The 24,347-nt window shown below is 42.0% G+C and overlaps 1 protein-coding gene across 1 annotated transcript in view; it reads right to left on the bottom strand.

Annotated features, from left to right (window-relative positions):
- Positions 1 to 5,289: 5,289 nt before the first annotated feature.
- LOC112252377 (insulin-like growth factor 1 receptor) overlaps positions 5,290 to 24,347 on the bottom strand; it is a 154,083-nt gene continuing 135,025 nt past the window's right edge. The window contains exons 17-21 of the mRNA XM_024423532.2: positions 23,781 to 23,885; positions 23,384 to 23,543; positions 23,003 to 23,132; positions 14,674 to 14,808; positions 5,290 to 6,548 (exon numbers count right to left, since the gene is read on the bottom strand). Coding sequence (XP_024279300.2) covers positions 6,014 to 6,548; positions 14,674 to 14,808; positions 23,003 to 23,132; positions 23,384 to 23,543; positions 23,781 to 23,885 — 1,065 coding nt within the window. The 3' untranslated portion in view covers positions 5,290 to 6,013. The remainder of the gene's footprint in view (positions 6,549 to 14,673; positions 14,809 to 23,002; positions 23,133 to 23,383; positions 23,544 to 23,780; positions 23,886 to 24,347) is intronic.

The raw sequence follows: 24,347 nt of genomic DNA, 5'->3' as shown, positions 1-24,347 counted from the left end.
TGGATAGGATGGAGAGATTAGATGATTAAGGAGTACAGAGGAACCAACAGTGTCCTGTCTGTCAGATGCATGAGGAGCTGGAGCAGCAGCAGACGGCTGTAGATGTTCTTTCTACAGTTGGTCTGCTTTGAGACATCCCTCCCAGGACAGAGTATGTGGTGTCTTAACCTGTGTTTGCCTTCATGTACCACAATGACTCCATATTGACCTAATATCTCTCGAACGCCAGTTATTTCCACGCTCAACTTCTCCCAGCAACATAAGGGACAAAGCTTATTTTCATAGTTGTAGCACTGACTTTGAGAACTTGTGGGGCTATTGAGTGTAGGAGTATGTGAGTATGGTTTATGTTGTCTTCACTAAGAGGGTTTCACAGAAATAAGTGCCATCAGTTTTACTTTAGGGGAAATCAGTACTTTACATAGGATATTAGCAATGACCAGTTTTACAAGAAGAAATGTATAAGCTGTAACCAGAAGCCAGTGTTGGCAAACATTCTACAGGAGTTGTTTCGATGTCAGTAGTGGTTTAGTTATCCAGAATTCAGGCTAAAGCCAAACATCCTCTGATCTACCTTGTTTTCCAATATACAGTACATTACAATAGCAAAGGATTTCTGTCTTGCAAAATGTCTTGAATGATTAAAGATGATAAATGCAATGTTTCCCATTTTTTGTTTTAAAAAAATTGCTTGACTCCAACATACTGATTTGTTTGAAATCTACCTAAATACATAGATACAATTGAAAATAAAGAAGTTATCGTTCAGCTTCACCCTTCTTGGCAGCTGTATGATCTGAGGATTTCTTGTTGTGAAACCCTTGTTTGAGGAGGAGGTGAGATGGGATTTCTGCAGGGTGTAGCTACATATGATATGAGGACACCGAGGTCCAGACCTCAGTAATTATTTTGAATTAAAAAAGGAACTCTCAACTTACTGTTGAGAGTTAGAATAATAGCATACATAAGGTGCAATTTTGAAACTTGGCTGTGCATCAGCAGTCTCTCTTGTGTATATGTCACTGACAGTCACTCAATCAGCCCATGTCAGAAAACATTGTAGATTGGTAAATTACTCTAGTTAGCTATCTAGACTTGTAGTAATCATGGACAAATTACTGACTGGGAACGCAGGGCATGTGCCCAGGTGCCCAGACCTCCAAGGGGCCTCCATTGATTTAGTTAGTTACTCTCACTCAGATATCATATTAACATGGCATAAGTCATGTGTAGAATTGCCGGAAATGAACTATAAAACTGCAACAACAAAAAAGTTATGTTTAGCAAACGTATTTGTTCACCTTTTGTTAATAAAATACTTTTTCTGCTACACAACTCTGTACATTTTCAATTACAGTGTTTCATCTAATTGTATAACTAGTAGGCTATGTATTTGTAGAACAACTGAGGTGAATGAAGCTACAGCAACCAATATGACAATGGTTGTTTTTGCTGTTTTCCAAATATCATTTGGCAGTTTTTAAATTGTATAGAAATGCAGTAAATGAGATTCTACTTTATTAAAATGTCTTGGCTACGGCCCTGGATGTCTGAGTTAGCTGTGTCCTTCTCTCTACCAATACATACTGTACTGTGACTTTATGTAGCCTACTGTAAACCCTTCCTATCACAATAGTCATTTGATGTTATTCTAAGTTAGCATTATTAGGTAACCAGGTTAGCATGTTAGCGCTCAAACCATGAGAGTCGGACTTAAGCCATTTCCTGAGAAATACAGGCCAGTCAATGTCTTTTATTAAATCAAACCTGTAACATAATCTGTACCACATACATTAAAAATCCTCATACTTTCTCATACTACCAACATACTTTATTTTCTATTTAAATCTTTGGACCAGCAGAAAATTTTGTTGATACAGCAATCGTTAAGCATACGGGACTAAATAGAATTAGAACCACACGAGCTACATCCCATCTCCACTCCAACCTAGGTGTGTGTGTGGTGTGTATTGATAATGAGCTCTACCCGGATCCAGAGGACTGTGAGGTTACCTTATACGGACTAATGAGAAAAGGTGAGATGTACTTTTGTTTTCATACACATACATATACTTTAAAAGAGTGAGGTAGATATATACTTGAAGGGAAAAAAAGAAAAACATCCCCAGTCATGACACCAAAGAAAATACATATAAAAAAATCCAACTTTATACTGAATCATGGGGCCTTTATACAGTGATTTAAACTGATATCACAAAAGGAAAATTAAAAAATAAATAACAATCCTACAGAGAACCTTCAAAGAAGGAAAAAATAATCACCAAGCAACACTTTTTCAAAAGGAGAAGTGCTTCAAAAACATTTTTCATACCGACACTTCCACTAAGACCTATTCCATTCATGACATTGAAATGTGACCACTTCCCTGGACTTTAACCCATCCTTATTTGGTTTACAGATGCCATGTTTAAGGAGAAGAACAACAGAAACTGTTTTCACTTTCATCACAAGAAAATGAGTATGACAACAGAAATGAATCGAATGATAAAGGAGAATAAGCAGTAATGCTGCGTTTGAAATCTAAGACACAAAAAGAGAACCATGATTATGGATGAGTCTTCTTTGAGGGGATGGTGAGTGGTTGGGATAATTAAGGCAAACAAGACAACCCAATTAGCCCTATTAATTGAGAGGCAGGAAAATGGATGGGTTAAAACACCAGATGCAGTAGAAAAAAAGAAAATCCTGTGGAACTAATCCTGACTTCAAAAGGAGGCACTGGGGGAGGCAGGTATACTGTACATTTCAGTGTGGGGCTGGAGGGGAGGGGAGAGGGCACTATTGGACTCGACAGAGAGGTGAAACAAGCAGAGGACAGTAATGAGAATGTATGGAGAAAGCAAAACCTTTACTTCGACCTGAGATTGAGTTGCACCTAGGGGGGAATAACTAGGCGCAGTGCTAGACAACTGGTACAAGAAGGGTGACAAATGTACACGCTCACACATGGAGCTAAGGTGTCCATTCAAACTAATAATAATAATAACAATAATAATATAGAAATCTACAAAAAAAAGAATGCAAAGGAAAACATGTTCATAAAAAAGTTAAAGGCAATGGAGAATATGTGGTGATACAGACAACCTTCTGGGTTAAAGAAGAGAGAAAAGTCATTTTATATCTAAATGATCATTTTCTTTGCTTGGAGAAGTATGATGCATAAGAAATGGACTGTAGTGGAGATCATAAACTATTAAACCTGAAGGATTCCATATATATATATATATATATGTGATTCCTTTATATATATATATATATATATATATATATGATTCCTTTTATATAACATCTAAAAAGAAAAATAATAAAATAGCAGCTTCATTCTGTACAGGTGAACATCTGAACAGTACAAAAGTTATAAAAGTGACAAACCAATGATGTGTGTGAAAATGATCCTAAGGTCTAACATACAACTGTAAGACCTTTATATAAATGTTTGAATTGTACAGAGAGACTAATGACAAGTCTAAAAAGATCTGCTGCGTACAATGCCTCGCATGCTTTTAGCAGACGTATGTATAGTCACAAGGTGAAGTTCTGTTGAGTCCTTTAGTTCTCCTTGTATCAGAACTGATCCAATACCTTCCACTTCAGGTTTGTTTCTGTATGTGTTGCATTTTTGTCGCCAAGTCATTTTCGCTCAATGTCTCTGTTGGTGATGTTGGTGTTTTCATCTCTCAGATGACACATACAATAGAAGAGGAATCCAATAAGGACTCTGATGTAACTCAGAAAAAACCAAGAGAAAACAGGCAAATTCCTTTTACAATTTGATTGTAATTGTGAAGTAGAAAACAAAATAAACAGCAATTTGGGTTTTTTAGGATGCTTGATTATGTTTCTCTTCATGTCAAATCAATAGGACAAATGAAGAGCAAGAAGGAGAAAACTACTAACTTTGATTTGACAAAAAATGTGTCCAATTCACAATTGCCCTCCCTCTATGATATCTACCCACTCCTGAAATCATTCCAGGAATATTTACAGGGAAACCAATTATCCTAGTCCAGAACACATCAATGTCTGAAATGTGGGAGAAGTATACCGATGAAAATAGGTTTTTAAGAGGAGCTATAAATCTTGCTGTCGAGAGAATCATGTGTTGGTATAGAAATACAGTGCCTTTGGAATGTGTTCAGACCCCTTGTCTTTTTCCACATTTTGTTACGTTACAGCCTGATTCTAAAATGGATTAAAGAAAATCCTCATCAATCTACACACAATACCCCATAATGACGAAGCAAAAACAGGTTTAGACATTTTAGCAAATCTATTAAAAATGAAAAAATGTAATTACATTTATATAAGTATTCAGATCCTTTACTCAGTACTTTGTTGAAGCACCTTTGGCAGCAATTACAGCCTCAATTCTTCTTGGGTATGATGCTAAAAGCTTGGCACAAATGTATTTGAGGAGTTTCTCACATTCTTCTCTGCAGATCCTCTCAAGCTCTGTCTGGTTGGTTGGGGAGCGTCTCTGCACAGGTATTTTCAGGTCTCTCCAGAGATGTTCGGTCGGGTTCAAGTCCGGGCTCTGGCTGGGCCACTCAAGGACATTCAGAGACTTGTTCCGAAGCCACTCCTGAGTTGTCTTGGCTGCGTGCTTAGACTTGTCCCGAGCAGGTTTTCATCAAGGATCTTTCTGTGCTTTGCTCCGTTCATCTTTGCCTTGACCCTGACTAGTCTCCCTGCTGCTGAAAAACATCCCAACAGCATGATGCTGCCATCACAATGCTTCACCGCAGGGATGGTACCAGGCTTCCTCCAGATGTGACCCTTGGCATTCAGGCCAAAGAGTTCAATCTTGGTTCATCAGACCACAGAATCTTGATTCTCATGGTTTGAGAGTCCTTTAGGTGCCTTTTAGCAAACTCCAGGCGAGCTGTCATGTGCCTTTTACTAAGGAGTGGCTTCCGTCTGGCCACAAAACCATAAATGTCTGATGGAGTGCTGCAGAGATGGTTGTCTCCCATCTCCACAGAGGAACTTTGGAGCTCTGTCAGAGTGACCATCCAGTTCTTGGTCACCTCCTCCGATTGCTCAGTTTGGCCAGGCAGCCAGCTCTAGGAAGAGTCTTGATGGTGCCAAATGTATTCCATTTAAGAATGATGGAGGCCACTGTGTTCTTGGGGACCTTCAATGCTGCAGAATTTTTTTGGTACCCTTCCTCAGATCTGTGCCTCGACACAACCCTGTCATGGAACTGTACGGACAATTCCTTCGATCTCAGGGCTTGGTTTTTGCTCTGACGTGCACTGTCAACTGTGGGACCTTATATAGACAGGTGTGTGCCTTTCTAAATCACGTTCAATCAATTGAATTTACCACTCGTGGACTCCAATCAAGTTGTAGAAACATCTCAAGGATGATCAATGGAAACAGTATGCATCTCATAACAAAGGGCAGGAATACTTGCAAAATCTATTTTTGCTTTGTCATTATAGGGTAAAAATATCTTAGAATAAGGCTGTAACGTAAACATTTTTTGAAAAAGTCAAGAGGTCTTAATACTTTCTGAAGGCAGTATAAACACTCAGATATACACATTATTCTCTCAGAAATGATCTAAATGGGCTCGTCTGTTGGATTTTCTAGCAGATATGCTTCAAATTCTTTAAAAAAGTCATTGTCTCTCACTTACAATACCTGTCAGTCATGGAATATTTGATGATGTCCTTCTTTAATGATGTTTTTAAAGTAACAAATACGAAACAAGAAGTAAACACTAGAGCTTCCCAGTGTTGTTGTTCGTTCTGAGCCACCATACTCCAAACGCTTTAGCAGATTTCTGTGCTGTTTCTCAGTCTTGGTATTCAATAATAAATCTTGATAATATTATTTAAAAATGAAAGACTCCTACTGCAGTAGAGTAGTATAATGTGTCAGTTATTCACTCATCCGTCACCCCATTATAACTAAAACAGGGGAGAAGTTTATGTTACCCTGTGTGAGAAGAGGAGTGGGGTGATCTGGCTGAGGGGGGAGGAGGGGATCAGCAGGCTGAAGACTGGGGCAGTGGCAGCGCCCGCTCATTCTTGCGCCCCCCGTTCATGTGAGCGTAGTTCTGTGTGTCCTCAAAGTTGGGCCGCAGCACCACCACTGGCCCGTTGGCCGATATCTGTCCTGAGTGCTTGTCCAAGGCCAGGCCTGGGGAGGCCGAGACAGAGGCAGCCGGGACTGAGGTGGAGGGAGAGCCAGGTCCCTTCAGGGTATTAGAAGGGCATTGCATTGGGGATAACTGCTGGGGAGGAGGGGGTGCTGAGCCCCCTGTGGCCCCCATGGGTCCCTGGGAGGGTAGAGGAACAGCAGTGGGGGGTCTGCTGGGTGCAGGGTCCAGTGGCACGTTCTCCATGTTCTCCACCTCCATGTCCAGCTCCTCAGTGTCCGGGGGCTTGTTCTCCTCGCTGAAGAAGAAGCTCATCTCACTGAACGGAGGCTCCAGCTCCTCCTTGAGGCTGTTGATTATCTCCAGGAAGGAAGGACGCATCTTGGGGTTGTACTGCCAGCACATCCGCATCAGCTCAAACCTAAGGGCACAAACACATTACCTAATTTATTATACATAATATGAAGGATTCAACTAAAATATGATCCAATAAATCTATCATTGCATCTTCTCACCATAAGGTGGCAGAGTGCACCAACATAGAGCAAATGAAAATGTTTCTGATACTCACTGAAACAAACAACTTCCAGAGGTTTCTATACAAACAGCTACTGCCAACTATGCATAGAACGTCAGTAAGAATCTACCATCCTATATCATACTACAGCATGTGTACAAATAGACAGTAAATCATACATGAGCATACTGTGCTAGGCTAGCGACAGAACACAGAAAACATCAAAACAACACCATGAAAAGAGAATCATTACAGTTTGGTGTGGTGCTCGACCACACACCACATATTACATTATACACAAACAAGCTAAGAATACCTTCTACAACCTACTGACATAAATCACTTAGTCATCTCCCTCTCTCCCAGCAGCCACCTCTTTATGTCCGATCCCACAACAGCCTGTACAGCTGGGTATCTCAGCCTCTCCGCACCAAAGCTTTCTGGGTAGTTCTCTCTGAAGAAGACACTTAACTTCAAACTAAGTTTGAGCCAGCAGGAGGGAGGGTTGGTCATGGCTTGTTCTTTAGCCTCTCAGTGAGTGAGTCTCTTAAAGTTGCCTTTCAGATGGCTAAACTAAACCCCGGCTGCAAGACCTCCCATGAAAATGGTCGTAATGCTTGGAGCTGGGCCCATGTACCAGAGTAACCTGTCTGCTTGACGTTGGCACGCTGAAAATTCTTCCTGGACAATCTGTCGCTGTGTATAACTTTCGCTGATGTGAATTGAGAAAATACGCTACAATAAATCATGTCAGCACCCAGCTCCTCATCACACACAAACACATTTTACTTTTCACATCATTTCACTCACATCACGATATGTAAATGTTGCATCGTTCACAACATTATAAATACCAATGCAAGCCTCTACCAGAGTAGAGATCGAGAGAGCTACAAAAGAGAGCAACCTATGCTATGACAGACCATTAATAAACAGGAATCTGCAGCTGCAGGCCTGACCAGTAACATGTTCCACAATATCGCCACTCAGAAAATCTGTTCTTTTCATGCAGCTTTCTAACATTGGACCAAAGGTCTAGTCATATTTCACCATAGAACAGTATCTTACATATTGCCATAATTCTATCTATACTGAAGTAAAATATGAACCCAACATGCAACAATTTCAAAGATTATACTGAGTTACAGTTCATACATAAAAATCGGTCATTTAAAATAAATTCATTAGGCCCAAATCTATGTATTTCACATGACTGTGATTTCACGTGTATTTCACATGTTGGTCAAATATACCTAAAAGAAAAGCTAGGAGCATGGATCAGAAAACCAGTCAGTATCTGGTGTGACCACCATTTGCCTCATGCAGTGTGATACATCTCCTTCGCATAAAGTTGATCAGGCTGTTGATTGTGGCCTGTGGAATGTTGTTACAGTCCTTTTCAATGGCTGTGCCAAAGTTGCTGGATATTGGCGGGAAGTGGAACATGCTGTCGTACACATTGATCCAGAGAATCCCAAACGATCTCAATGGGTGACATGTCTGGTGAATACACAGGCCATGGAAGAACTGGGACATTTTCAGGTTCCAGGATTTGTGTACAGATCCTTGCGACATGGGGCTGTGCATTATCATGCTGAAACATGAGGCAATGGCGGTGGATGAATTGCATTCAAATTGCCATAGATAAAATGTAATTGTGTTCGCTGTCCGTAGCTTATGTCTGCCCATACAATAACCTCACCGCCACCATGGGGCACTCTGTTTACAAAGTTGATATCAGCAAACCACTCGCTAACACGACACCATACATGCTGTCTGCCATCTGCTTGGTAGAGTGGAAAGCGGTATTCATCCGTGAAGAGTACACTTCTCCAGCGTGCCAGTGGCCATCGAAGGTGAGCATTTGCCCACTGAAATCGGTTACGACATCGAACTGCAGTCAGGTCAAAACCCTGTTGAGGATGACAAGCACGCAGATGAGCTTCCCTGAGTAGGTTTCTGACAATTCTTTGGTTGTGCAAACCCACAATTTCATCAGCTATCCGGGTGACTGGTCTAAGGTAAAGAAGCCAGATGTGGAGCTCCTGAGCTGGCATGGTTACATGTGATCTGTGGTTGCAAAATTCTTTAAAAAGATGTTGGAGGCAGCTTATGGTAGAGAAATTAGCATTCAATTCTCTGGCAACAGCTCTGGTGGACATTCCTGCAGTCAGCATGCCAATTACATGCTCCCTCAAAACTTGAGACATCTTTGGCATTGTGTTGTATGACAAAACACATTTTAGAGTGGCCTTTAATTGTCCCCAGAACAAGGTGCACCTGTGTAATGATCATGTCTTTGAATCAGCTTCTTGATATGCCACACCTGTCAGGTGGAATAATTATCTTTGCTAAGGATAAATGATCACCAACAGGGATTGTAAACAAATTAGTGCACAAAATTGGAGAGAAATAAGCTTTTTGTGTGTATGGAAAATGTCAGGGATCTTTGATTTCAGCTCATGAAACATAGGACCAACAGTTTTGTTCAGTATAGTATAGCATATGTGTATTTACATTTTCACTCATCCCCATAATAATTCTGATTTTACGCTGCTGTTACACGCTGTTTATTATCTATGCACAGTCACTTTACCCCTACCTACATGTACATATGACCTCAATTACCTCGACTAACCTGTATAAAGCCTTGTTATTGTTATTTTATTGTTGCTCATTTATTTTATTAACTTTAGTTTATCTAGTAAATATCTTTCTTAACTCTTATCTTTCTTTTCCATTGTTGGTTAAGGGCTTGTAAGGAAGCATTTCACAAGAAGTATTTTTTTATTTGACTGATTTGATACCCATACAGTTGAAGTCGGAAATTTACATACACCTTTGCCAAATACATTTAAACTCAGTTTTTCACAATTCCTGACATTTAAGTAAGAAATCCCTGTCTTAGGTCAGTTCAGATCACCGTTTTATTTTAAGAATGTGAAATGTCAGAATAATAGTAGAGAGAATGATTTATTTCAGCTTTCATTTCTTTCATCACATTCCCAGTGGGTCAGAAGTTTACATACACTCAGTATTTGATAGAATTAACTTTACATTTTTTAACTTGGGTCAAACGGTTTGGGTAGCCTTCCACAAGCTTCCCACAATAAGTTGGGTGGATTTTGGCCCATTCCTCCTGACAGAGCTGGAGTAACTGAGTCAGGTTTGTAGGCCTCCTTGCACGTAAACGCTTTTTCAGTTCTGCCCACAAATCTTCTGTAGGCTTGACGTCAGGGCTTTGTGATGGCCACTCCAATACCTTGACTTTGTTGTCCTTAAGCCATTTTCCCACAACTTTGGAAGTATGCTTGGGGTCATTGTCTATTTGGAAGACCAATTTGTGACCAAGCTTTAACTTCCTGACTGATGTCTTTGAGATGTTGCTTCATAGTATCCACAGAATTTTCCTCCCTCATGACGCAATCTATTTTGTGAAGTGCACCAGTACCTCCTGCAGCAAAGCAACCCCCACAAAATGATGCTGCCACCCCCGTGCTTCACGGTTGGGATGGTGTTCTTCGGCTTGCAAGCCTCCCCCTTTTTCCTCCAAACATAACAATGGTCATTATGGCCCAACAGTTCTATTTTTGTTTCATCAGACCAGAGTACATTTCTCCAAAAAGTACAATCTTTGTCCCCATGTGCAGTTGCAAACCGTAGTCTGGCTTTTTTATGGCAGTTTTGGAGAAGTGGCTTCTTCCTTGCTGAGAGGCCTTTCAGGTTATATCGATATAGGACTCGTTTTACTGTGGATATAGATATTTTTTTTTACCTGTTTCCTCCAGCATCTTCACAGGGTCCTTTGCTGATGTTCTGGGATTAATTTGCACTTTTCGCACCAAAGTACGTTCATCTCTAGGAGACAGAACGCATCTCCTTCCTGAGCGGTATGACGGCTGCGTGGTCCCATGGTGTTTATACTTGCGTACTATTGTTTGTTCAGATGAACGTGGTACCTTCAGGCGTTTGGAAATTGCTTCCAAGGATGAACCAGACTTGTGGAGGTCTACAATTTTTTTTCTGAGGTTTTGGCTGACTTCTTTTGATTTTCCCATGATGTCAAGCAAAGGGGCTGTCACGCCCTGACCTTAGAGATCATTTTTATGTCTCTATTTTGGTTTGGTCAGGGCGTGAGTTGGGGTGGGCATTCTGTTTTGTGTTTCTATGATTTTCTATTTCTATGTTTTGGCAGGGTATGGTTCTCAATCAGGGGCAGCTGTCTATAGTTGTCTCTGATTGGGAACCATACTTAGGTACCCTTTTACACCTGTGCTTGTGGGAAGTTAACTTTGTTTGATGGCACTTAGCCTTAAGCTTCACGGTTTGTTTTGTATTGTTTATTATTTTGTCGCCGTCATTTCTTAAATAAAGTAAAATGTACGCTAACCACGCTACACCTTGGGTCTCATCCTTCAACAACTGTGACAGGGGAACTTAGTTTGAAAGTAGGCCATGAAATACATCAACAGGTACACCTTCAATTGACTCAAATGGGGTCAATTAGCCTTTCAGAAGCTTCTAAAGCCATGACATTGTTTTTAGGAATTTTGCAAGCTGTTTGAAGGCATAGTCAACTTTGTGTATGTAAACTTCTGACCCAATTGTAATTGTGATACATTGAATTATATGTGAAATAATCTGTCTGTAAACACTTGTTGGAAAAATTACTTATGTCATGCACAAAGTAGAAAAACTATATTTTGTTAACAAGAAATTTGTGGAGTGGTTGAAAAACAAGTTTTAATGACTCCAACCAAAGTGTATGTAAACTTCCAACTTCAACTGTATATGGTAAAGATGGGAACACTTTTCAAATATGACTCATACTTTTTAAAATGATGTTATCGTTGTCTTCTTCTCTTCTCTCTTGTTGTCTTCTCTCTCAATCCCCCTCTTTCTTCAGCCTGACTACAGCATTGTTCTGCAGGCCTTGTTGGCTCCTGGCTGTGCAGGTCTCCGTACTGTAACTCTCCACTAACTCACTACAGGAGAAGCTACCAGCAGCGGCAACCTTTCCAGTACAAACCTTCCCCCACCCCACACTCTCCCTCCCCTGCCTAACACAATTCACACACTCTTGCAATCAGGACACCACTCTGAGGCTGCCATAGAAACCCAAGGTTTGTGTCTGCATAACACCAGCCCCTCTCTCCCCTCTCTGTAAGGTGAGGGAAAGAGGGAATGCCTTCGCATTGAGATGAGAGGCAGAGAGGAGAAATGCATGTACACAGCAGAGCTGCCTGACAGCTAGGGAGGATGTTCCATTCCACTTTTCCAGACAAGATCAAGATCGACAGACAGACAGACAGACAGACAGTATCTCTCTAAGAACAGATATAGCCCATGGTTTACCCCAGACTTGACTGCCCTTGACCAGCACAAAAACATCCTGTGGCGTTCTGCATTAGCATTGAATAGCCCCCGCGTTATGCAACTTTTAAAACAGAAATTTGCATCCTGTAGCACTAATTCCAAAAACTTTTGGGACACTGTAAAGTCCATGGAGAATAAGAGCACATCCTCCCAGTTGCCCACTGCACTGAGGATAGGAAACACTGTCACCACCGATAAATCTACGATAATTGATCATTTCAATAAGCATTTTTCCATGGCTGGCCATGCTTTCCACCTGGCTACCCCTACCCGCCCAACATCCCCCCCTCCAGGCAGCCGATGTTCTGAAAGAGCTGCAACATCTGGATCCCTACAAATCAGTTGGGCTAGACAATCTGTACCCCCTCTTTCTAAAACTATCCACAGAAATTGTTGCAACCCCTATTACTAGCCTATTCAACCTCTCTTTCGTATCATCCCAAAGATTGGAAAGCTGCCGAGGTCATCCCCACTCTAGACTCGAATTGTTATAGACCTATATCCATCCTGCCCCGAATTTCAAAAATCTTCGAAAGCCAAGATAACAAAAAGATCACTGACTATTTCGAATCCCACCGTACGTTCTCCACTACGCAATCTGGTTTCCGAGCTGGTCATGGGTGCACATCAGCCACACTCAAGTTCCTAAACGATATCATAACCGCCATCAATAAAAGACAGTACTGTGCAGCCGTCTTCATCGACCTGGCCAAGGCGTTCGACTCTGTCAATCACCCCATTCTTATCGGCAGACTCAATAGCCTTGGCTTCTCAAATGACTGCCTCGCCTGGTTCACCAACTACTTCTCAGATAGAGTTCAGTGTGTCAAATCGGAGGGCCTGTTGTCCGGACGTCTGGCAGTCTCTATGGAGGTGCCACAGGGTTCAATTCTCGGGCTGACTCTTTTCTCTGTATATATCAATAATGTCGCTCTTGCTGCTGGTGATTCTCTGATCCACCTCTACGCAGACAACACCATTCTGTATACATCTGGCCCTTCTTTGGACACGGTGCTAACAAACCTCCAAACGAGCTTCAATGCCATAGAACACTCCTACTGTGACCTCCAACTGCTTTTAAATGCTAGTAAAACTAAGTGCATACTCTTCAACCGATTGCTGCCCGCACCCTCCGGCCCGACGAGCATCACTACTCTGGACGGTTCTGACGTAGAATATGTGGACAACTACAAATACCTCGGTGTCTGGTTAGACTGTAAACTCTTCTTCCAGACTCACATTAAGTATCTCCAATCTAAAATTAAATCTAGAATCGGTTTCCTATTTCGCAACAAAGCCTCCTTCACTCATGCTGCCAAACATACCCTCGTAAAACTGACGATCCTACCGATCCTTTACAAAATAGCCTCCAACACTCCACTCAGCAAACTGGATGTAGTCTATCACAGTGTCACCAAAGCCCCATATACTACCCACCATTGCGACCGATATGCTCTTGTTGGCTGGCCCTCACTACATATTCGTCGCCACTGGCTCCAGGTCATCTATAAGTCTTTGCTAGGTAAAGCCCCCCCTTATCTCAGCTCACTGGTCACCATAGCAACACCCAACCTTACCACGCGCTCCAGCAGGTATATTTCACTGGTCATCTCCAAAGCCAACCTTCCCTTTGGCCGCCTTTCCTTCCAGTTCTCTGCTGCCAATGACTGGAACAAATAGCATAAATCACTGAAGCTGGAGTCATATATCTCCCTCTCTAACTTTAAGCATCAGCTGTCAGAGCAGCTTACTGATCACTGTACCTGTACACAGCCCATCTGTAAATAGCCCATCCAACTACCTCAGCCCTATATTGCTCTTTTGCCCCCCCAGTATTTCTACTTGGACATCATCATCTGCACATCTATCACTCCAGTGTTAATGCTAAATTGTAATTACTTCACCACTATGGCCTATTTATTGCCTTACCTTACCTACTTATCTACTCTTCTACATTTTCACACACTGTTTATACATTTTTCTATTGTGTTATTGACTGTACGTTTGTTTATGTGTAACTCTGTGTTGTTGTTTTTGTCGCACTGCTTTGCTTTATCTTGTCCAGGTCGCCGTTGTTGATGAGAAAATGAGAACTTGTAAATGAGAACTTGTTCTCAACTGGCCTACCTGGTTAAATAAAGGGGGAAAAAAATATATATAAAAAAAATGACAGAACCCTCACTAATCGGGAATGAGCGGCATCTTTCACACACGGGCTGTGGCATCCCTTCTATGGACCTCGGCTTACTGCTGAGGAGGGAGCTCCCGTAACACCAGCTGAGCATGTGGGCCATGATGTCACTGTGCTCCATTTAACCTGTGATGTAAATGTCACCAGTCAGGCCTTCACTTGGCTCCCCACTGGCATATGGCTCTCATGATATAGTATGCACATTTGTCCCCTCAACTCTAAATAGTAGCTGCAAGGGAAATATTGGCAGATTTAGCAAGGGAACCTTTATTCAATTGAACCTTTATTTAACAATGACAGTGAGCTGGTACTAGAGGACAATATCTTCAGAAAATGCAGCTAAGGAATAAGACAATAGGAAAAACACCACATATTGAAAGATGTGGCTAAGACTGAAATTCTCCTGCGTCTGACTCAGTCCCAGAGCAAGAGTGACATTGAAAGAAAGAGCAGGGGACTCACAGCATGTCAGGACAGTTGTCAGGCTTGTCCAGGAGTCCTCCCTCCATGACGAAACGCAGCACCTGCTCGTTGGACATGCCCTGATACGGCTGCTCAGACAAGGTAGAAATCTCCCACAGCACCACCCCAAATGACCTGCAAGGGGAGACAGAGAGGAGACAGGTATGTTAGAAACAACACAAATTTAAAATGTCAAGTTTTATTAGTTGTATATATAGGATAGACATGGTATACATCGTCCAGTGAAATGCTTAATTGCAGGCTCCTTCTTGACAATGCAACAACAATACCAAATAATACAAGATAAGAATAAGAACATAAAGTAAATGGCTCAGTAGAATATATACATATTGTAAAGTATAAGAGGAAAGCACAATTTATTGTCCAATATTTACCCATTTTGGGGATGGGGGGGGGAGTGTTTAAATTGTGCAGTATTTAGCAATAATAATAAAAGTCTGGTAGCAGCACATGTGATGAGACGTCCATGCGTACATGCATGTGTCTGTGTGGGAGTTTGCATGAGTGAGTGCATGTGAGCTAAGCTAAGGTGCGGAGAGTCAGTGCAGGTGGTCAGTCCAGTTCAAGTGTGGCTGGGGTGTGTGGGGTCCTTGATGATGCTGCGGGCCTTCCTCGGGCACAGCTTCAAGTAGATGTCCTAGATGGGTGGGAGCATGGTCCCAGTGATGTACTGGGCCATCTTTACCACCCGCTGGAGGGCCTTGCGGTCATAGACCAAGCAATTCCCATACCAGGCTGTGATGCAACCGGTCAGGACGCACTCGATTGTGCAGTGGTAGTATTTGGAGAGGACCAGGGCTAGTATGCTGAATTTCTTTAGCCGCCCTTAGGAAGTAGACATGCTGTTCTTATTTTAATTGTTTTATTTAAACATTAGTTATCTGTTGCACCCTCTTGACAAGAGTGGTGGTGTTGTTGGTCCATCTCAAGTCCTCGGTGATGTGGACGCCGAGGAACTTAAAACTGCTGACTCTCTCTACTGCAGTCCAATTGATGTGGGTCATGGTATGTTCCCTCTGCTTCATGAATTCAACAATCAACATATTTTATTTTGCTGTTGTTGAGGTAGAAGTTGTTGTCCTGGCAGCACAATGCCAGTTCACTTATCTCCTTCCTATAGGCGAACTCATCATTGTTGGTTATCAGGCCTACAACTCTGGTGTTACCAGAAAACTTGATGGAGTTGGAGTCGTGCAAAGCCATGCAGTTGTGGGTGAACAGGGAGTACAGCAGAGGGCTGAGGACACACCCCTGGGGGTCCCCTGTGTTAAGAGTCAGTGTGGAGGAGGTGTTGTTTCCAATCCACACAGCATGTGCAGACCACCGTCAGGAAGTCCAGGATCCAGTTGCAGACAGTGGTTTCCAGTCCCAGGGCTCTGAGCTTGGTGTCGACCTTGGAGGGAAGAATAGTGTTGAATGCTGAACTCTAGTCAATGAACAGCATTTTCACATACTGTAGGTGTTCCTCTTGTCCAGGCCTAGTGAAAAGCGATGGAAATGGCATCTTCCATCATCAGCAGCATTCTGTAGTAGGACCATGCAGTGTAATACAGGCAAAACCATCCATACACAGGGCCCAGCAGGGCATGTAAATAACCTCTGGCAGCGCTTTACAAGGATGGTGCTGCATTGTGTAATGTTGAGTAGGACTGTTCTCTAACAGTGGGAAGCAAATTGTGCAAAGAACAGAAGAAACATTTATTCATAAATTCATGCTACACATATTAATCAAATAAGGACAAATGTAAATGTTTGTGTAATTTTGCCTTATCCATATTTTATCCATACAATGAGCCTGTATACTACCCAGAGACCACTAAGGAACTGCAACAGAAAACAAAACTTAAACCTAAGCTTGATACAAAATAACTACGAGTTCATCATTGCCAATGATTATTGGTTAGCTCTCTTAAGCCATATTTCACCCACTGTTGTGGGATCTAAAGGCGGCTAAAAGCTCCACTCTGTTGATCGACGTGCGTGCATGCACGTGGGTGGAGTAATTTTTTGGGCAGCAGACTGTTTTTGTTGCTTTTCTCCCAGAGAGAAAGTCCACCTTGTGTAGTGTAAATCCACTAGGGGCTTGGGGAGCCAGAGAAGCTTACCAAGCAAGAGGGGCCGAGGAACTCTTTTTGACTAGCTAGCGATGACCTTTGAACTTCCAGATCCGGTGTTATATGCCTGTTTACAAATGCTAGCTACATGTCAGGCTAGTCTGGTGTTCTATGCTTTATGACACACTTTTTTAGCCACAGAAGCAAACATGTCTCTTTGTAACGAGTGCACTGAGAGTCGGGAGGCAAGTACAGGGTGTGTTTTTAATAAATAAACAAAACAATAAACACGAAACACAAACAACACACCAACATGAAACAGAGTCAATAACACTTGAGGAAAGAACCAAGGGGAGTGACAGATGAAGGGAAGATAATCAAGGAGGTGATGGAGTCCAGGTGATTGTCATGAGGCGCTAGTGCGCTTGACGATGGTGACAGGTGAGGCCGGAGAGGGAGTATATGTGACACTCTTATTTAATTGAAATTGCTAGAGCTTGAACTGCTACTATTACTAAGGAGGTGAAGAACACAAAGACTTGTGTCAAGAAAATGTGTCCACTGAACACTACAAGAGGGAACGATGGAGAATGCACGTCTCTTGTCCAACATTGACGAAGAAAGACATGCCGGTTGCCAGATTTTACGACTTGCTTCAGTGGCTTGCCCCTCACATCTCGCACGAGAGAACTCACAGCTTGCCCGTAAGTGCTGCAGAAAGGCTGTCTGTGACCATTTGGTTTTTGCCGAGTGGCAGCACACAGCAAAGGGGACACCAGCTTCCTGGACCCAAGAAACATGTCAGCAGAATGGCTATAGACATGTTCAACAACCTCAAGGAGTACTTCCTCACACCAGCAGGTCAAGTGTCTTTCCAAGATGCTGCTATTACACTACAGTAAATGTTGGTGTGGTTTGGAAAACATAAGCACACATACATTCTCTTCTGGTTGATGACTGTTTGTTTCATGTTGTGAGCTACACAATTTGATTTTGCTGTTTGGATTTAGGAGTTTTCTTATTCACACTTTACAAATCACAATAAAGAGTACTATCACGTCGTCCTTGTTCTCGTTTTACCTAACCTTGTGTTATGTGAAGTGGCCTTTCAATGAGAACTTTCCTGCTATGGTAAATGGGTGAGAAAGGCCATCCAGCTGGAGATAAAAGGTCTAGGCCATCCAGACATTAACCTCATCTACATAACACAAGTTTGTACATGGTCTTGTGTAGTGGCCTTTCAATGGAGACCTTCCTGCTTTGGTACATGGGTGTGTCCAAATGTGGACAACAAGGACAGACCCCCACCCCCAAGACATTAACCTCATCTACATAGCTCATGGACAACGCAGTGCAAGTTTACTGAGTGAATGATTCAAAACTGTACAAATAACCAGACAAATACATTTGTAAGCCTTTTAGATATGCATTTACTATCACAAGAGGAAAATAGTGCAATGTAAAACAATGCAATATACAGGTGAAAAGTGTGATGAAAGAAAAAAAACAAAGTAAACACCTGTAACATGTGAATGAGGAAATACAGTGCAATCAGAAAGTATTCAGACCCCTTCCTTATTCCTTACCCTTATTCTAAAATGGATTACATTTAATTTTTTCCTCATCAATCTACACATAATACCCCACAATGACAAAGCGAAAACAGGTTTAGACATTTTCGCAAATGTATTAAAAATAAAAAACAGAAATACCTTATTTACATAAGTATTCAGAACCTTTGCTATGAGACTTGAAATTGAGTTCAGGAACATCCTGTTTCCATTGATCATCCTTGAGATGTTTCTTTAACTTGATTGGTGTCCACCTGTGGTAAATTCAATTGATTGGAAATTATTTGGAAAGGCACACACCTGTCTATATAAGGTCCCACAGTGCATGTCAGAGCAAAAACCAAGCGATGAGGTCGAAGGAATTGTCCGTAGAGTGCCGAGACAGGATTGTGTCGAGGCACAGATCTGGGGAAGAGTACAAAAACATTTCTGCAGCATTGAAGGTCCCCAAGAACACAGTTGGCTCCATCATTCTTAAATGGATGAAGTTTGGAACCACCAAGACTCTTCCTAGAGCTGGCCGCCCGGCCAAAGTGGGGAATCGGGATTGTCACTCTGACAGAGCTCCAGAGTTCCTCTGTGGAGATGGGAGAACTTTCCAGAAGGACAACCATCTATGCAGCACTCCACCAATCAGGCCTTTATGGTGGAATGGCCAGACGGAAGCCACTCCTCAGTAAAAAGGCACATGACAGCTCACTTGGAGTTTACCATAAGGCACCTAAAGGACTCTCAGACCATGAGAAACAAGATTCTCTGGTCTGATGAAACTAAGATCGAACTCTTTGAATGCCAAGCGTCACGTCTGGAGGAAACCTGGCACCATCCCTATGGTGAAGATATGCTGGTGGCAGCATCATGCTGTGGGGATGTTTTTCAGTGGCAGGGACTGGGAGACTAGTCAGGATCAAGGGAAAGATGAACGGAGCAAAGTACAGAGAGATCCTTGATGAAAACCTGCTCCAGAGCGCTCAGGACCTTCCAACAGGACAATGTAGGAGTGGCTTCGGAAACAAGTCTCTTAATGTCCTTAAGTGGCCCAGCCAGAGGTCAGACTTGAACCCGATCAAACATCTCTGGAGAGACCTGAAAATAGCTGTGCAGCGACGCTCCCCATCCAACTTGACAGAGCTTGAGAGGATCTGCAGAGAAGAATGGGAGAATCTCCCCAAATACATGTGTGCCAAGCTTGTAGCGTCATACGCAAGAAGAATCAAGGCTGTAATCACTTCTAAAGATGCTTAAACAAAGTACTGAGTAAAGGGTCTGAATACTTAAGTAAATGTGATATCATTATTTTTCACAAATTTGCAAAAATGTATAAAAACCTGTTTTTGCTTTGTCATTATGAGGTATTGTGTGTAGATTGATGGGGGGGGAATTATGTAATCCATTTTAGAATAAGGCTGTAACATAACAAAATGTGGAAAAAGCAAAGGGGTCTGAACACTTCCGAAAGCACTGCAAGTAAACGAAACATGCACCAAAAAAATCTAGGAATTTACCCACGGCCTTAACGTATGAATAAGAAGAAAAAAAACACAACAACATATTTTTTGGGGTGAGACAAATGGGAGACTGATCAGCAGGAATAGACCATCCATGATACCATGACGTTGTAGACAGCCTTTGCAGGACACCGCTGCTGTTTCTGTAACTCCTGCTGCTGTTTCTTTAAGTCATCCACCCGCTGCATAATGTCAGTGTCCAAAGGATCCTCCGTTGCCTTCCTCTTCCGGCCATTGGATCTGTGTCGGGGAGATGGGGTAGAGGTTGATGGAGGTACAGGGAAGAGAAAAGGGTGCGCCTGGACGGTGGGTTGGGTGTTGGTGAGAAGGCATGATGAACCACCTGTAGATGGGCCCTCAGGGCTCAGCTCCGTCTCTGGACTGTCCAAAACACCACTCCCTCCAACACCAACAAGAAGATGGCGAATGTATTAGAATACAATGTAAGCAATCTTAAAACATCTCCATTGGCACCTTTGAGTTAAAATGTTTACCCCAAATAACTGATTTCATCAACATCTCAATCTACTTAACACAACACACTGTCTGTTTTCTGATGTTTGAACTAGCCTGCTATTCATTATGATAACACAGGCACGGAATATTTCCCACTCACAATTTCTCCCATCCAGAAAATAACTGATTTCACATGTTCTAACTATGTCTGCTAAACATAAGGTCACAAACACACACACTGACTATACAAAAGGACTCGGTTGCATGACGAGTACATACCGTTTCTGGCATATTTGTGTCTGTGTCTGTCTGACGATGTCTCCCGTGAACACGAAGCCAATCCAGTTGTCTGAAAATCGGTAGGGGACACACCAGGGGCAGCCCCACTCCTCGTCTCCTCCACCCTTTTCAGATTGTGAACATACCGGTCCCAAATCTTTCTCCATGAAAGAGTGCAAAACTCACCTCACACTTCCCCTCAGTCTTTGCAAGGAATAGTATGTCGGGTCTCAATTTCCAGGTAGGAGAAAACTGTGTTGAATGCTGGAGCGCATTACAAGAGCCGCCCCTTTTGTGATGAAAAACAACATTTCTCCATCGGCCCTGTTTGTGCATTATGTGTAGACAGCATCATCGTGACTTTGTCAGTCAGCTTGTTCTCAATAAATCAAAATCATTGTTAAGTGTTCCTGTATCAATATGTACTTTTAAAAACCCACACATAATTCCACCTATAGTAATTTGATGAACAGGACATTTATTTGAACATAGGTTTCTCTGGAGGCGTAAGAACAAGTTATCCTTACCACCAGAGGTTTGGATGGGGACCTGTATCAGCGATTGTGACCAGACAGACAGATCATCTGCAGAGATATAGCTCCCCATGTACTAAGTTTGTACTTTTCTATATCACGTATCAAATGACTGTGCACAAAAGGAGAATGACCTTCTTTTTGTGCAAATAAAACTCATAGAAATACTTGATAGAACTGCAATTACAGAACTCAGACTTTTCTCTGTAGATTCAGAGTGTATTTGAATCCAGAATACTCTGGAGACATAATATTAAGTTCTACATATCATCAGAGGGTGAAGGGTGACCTGTATTAGTGATTTTGACCAGATAAATATATCACCTGCAAAGATGGAGCACCTTATATACTCACCTATGGTTATTACTGTTTATAATTAGGTATGACTGTGTACAGAATCAAAATGACCTTACATATATGCTTAGTTGCAGTCAAAACAACTCATATAAAGTCTGTCAGTGGTAGGAATACTTGATAGAACTAGAGTAACGGAATCACCTACCCTCCGAATGTATACATAGTGCTGTATTGGTGTGTATTCTCCGAATAATAGTTATTCTCCAGGAAATGTTACATAAATAGCAGAAATCCTATACTATATGTTATATGTGCAACTTGTTATGGTACTTTGGTTGCTATAACATTTGGTTTAATGTGACATTGAGGATTTGGGCATGCTTTTTGAAGCATCCTGCCATAGGCCTTACCACGGCCTTACCACTCCCATTGTTTCACTAGCAGCGATGCAAATGCTATCTGTGAGGTAAATAAATAAATAAAACTATGCCATATTTTTGTTCATTGTCTCTCAGGATCAATGGATGAATCAAATTAAGAATACTTCAAATTTTGGTGTACCATCCCTTAAATGGGAGTCGATTTGACCAAATATGACAAAATTAGTATTTACTTCAAAATACTAAGAACTAAAGTATACTTCAACCAAATTATGGTAAATCAGCTTTTTAGTACAAATGTGGATTGTACTTCTAAAAAAAAGCTGCATATCATTTAAGGGAAAATATATATATATTTGTTTTACAAAATATTAAAATGATTGCTAGAAATAAAACAATCTGTTTTGACTATTTTGTTAAATTTCAGATACACATTATTTACATGACTAATAATGTTTTAATAAGAAATATGTTGATATTTTGCTATGATTGTTGCTTTTTCCAATAGTTTCTTCTTCGGGTCAAAATGACCCCAGTTGGTAATCCATGTATGTAAAAGATGTTGGTAGTATGAGGGTTAAAAAAGCCTTTTATTACATTGACTTGTATCTAATTGGCTGAAACAAGAGTGTGTTGAAAGATACTTTTTTTTAGATAAACAAGAAAAGACACCTACTGGTAATTTCATAGGAGCCCAGAATAAGTTCCCACAATGCTTGTTTTCATCTGCGTGACTTCAAAGACGAAGATAGGGAATGGGACGTGGAGGTGAATTTCAGTTGGCACTCTAAACCATCATTTGAAAACATCTGGAGGAGTTTAAGTGTGCTTGTAGGGACAGACCCGTGGGACACTTTCGATTGGGAAACAAAAACTAAGGAGCTAGGAAACAGCTATAGTTCTCTAAAGCAACCCATTCCAGAGAGAGAACTGGAAGGAGCGTTGATCTGCTGTTCTAAACTCACTCTATGTTCCTGAAAGCACAGAGGAACTGGACTAAACAGGAACTACTTTTCACTGCCAAAATGTACTGTACCTACTAACTATAATAGCATCCAGATGAATTCCTAACTTCCTTAGGACATGGACTGTGTGTGTGAAGTGATAGGCCTGTTTTCCCCATGCTAGTCCCGGAGAGAGCATGCAATATTCTAGCACACATACAGCTAGTGTACTGCGCAGGTCTATGTATGCGCGTGTGTGTATGAGTCAGAGGCGAGGAGCTCTTACCAGACATCAGAGTTTGTGGTGAACACTCCGTCTTTCAGCGACTCTGGGGACATCCAGCGGACTGGCAGAAGGCCCTTCCCTCCTTTCCGATAGTAATCCGTCTCGTAGATGTCTCGCGTCATGCCAAAGTCTGAGAAGAAGAGAAGAGAATTTTGAGTGGCCACTAAATATCCCACTAATGTGAGGGAGTGGATGCTCATGAGGCCTAATCCATTCCTCACCTCTCCTTCTCTTCTGTCCATTTACATCTGCAAGCTATTCCTCTCCCTCAAGCACTCAGTGATCTCAAAATACTTACTTTGGAGTACAGCAGAGCAGAGGGAGTTTAGCATTAAACAAACAGGGGGAAGTAGAAGTAATACTGTATTTTAAGGCACTCACCCCCGATCTTGACGGTGAAGTCCTCCGCCACCATGCAGTTCCTGGCAGCCAGGTCTCTGTGGACGAACTTGTTGGCGTTGAGGTATGCCATGCCGTCCGCAATCTCCCCTGCCATCTGGATCATCTTCTTCAGCGGGGGCAGAACCTGGCTGGACGTGTTCTGTGGCAAAGAGGCAGAGACGTGAGCACAAGCAGGCCATTCAGTCTATCCCTCCAACCTCCTTCTCCCTGCTGTCTGCAGCACTGAACCATGGCCAGGGCACACCACACAATATGAGAGACCAACTGACGGAGGTGTGTGTGTGTGCCGTATTAATAGATGATTAATGCACTGACACACAGACTTGAGTTCTGTAAGAGACTATGTTATAAAGAGCAGGAGGGGTAATGTACATACCTCTTTACGGAGCGAGCGCAGGTGACTCTTCAGGTCTCCACGGGTCATCAGCTCCATTATCACCAAGGTGGGCTGTCCCTGAGAGACCACTCCCAGCAGACGCACCTACACCAATCACAACACAGCACCGAGAGGGTATCAGGGTAGATGAGCACAAACAATTCTCATTGGTGTAGTATTCCTTCTGAAACTTTTGGGAAAGAAACAGATATCTAAGTGCTAATATTCACTAAGTGACTGAAGTGATGTGGAATGTTCTTGCTTTTGAAACTACTCTGGCTCCTTTTAACTAAAACGACTGTGGAGCTTTGAGGAAATCAGAAAAAAAAACTCCTCCTTGCCTCTAAATTATTCAAAATGAGCTTAATAATTAAGTGTTCGGCTTTTAATCACCCAGACATGCTAAAAGGTTGTAACAGAGTTTTTCCAAGGGGGAAATCCTTAACATTTCCGTTTATCTGAATTAATGAGGATTCGGCTGTGATAGAGCACAAAGGTCTCGATCACACAGTTACAGCTGGCCTCAGGTTATACTGGAATTATACTGCAGCTCCCTGTGCCCTGGGT

Source organism: Oncorhynchus tshawytscha, linkage group LG06 (assembly GCF_018296145.1).
Source record: "Oncorhynchus tshawytscha isolate Ot180627B linkage group LG06, Otsh_v2.0, whole genome shotgun sequence".
Classification (NCBI taxonomy): domain Eukaryota; kingdom Metazoa; phylum Chordata; class Actinopteri; order Salmoniformes; family Salmonidae; genus Oncorhynchus; species Oncorhynchus tshawytscha.
The sequence above is the reverse complement of the archived record's forward strand: the minus strand, read 5'-3'. Positions and strand labels throughout refer to the sequence as shown.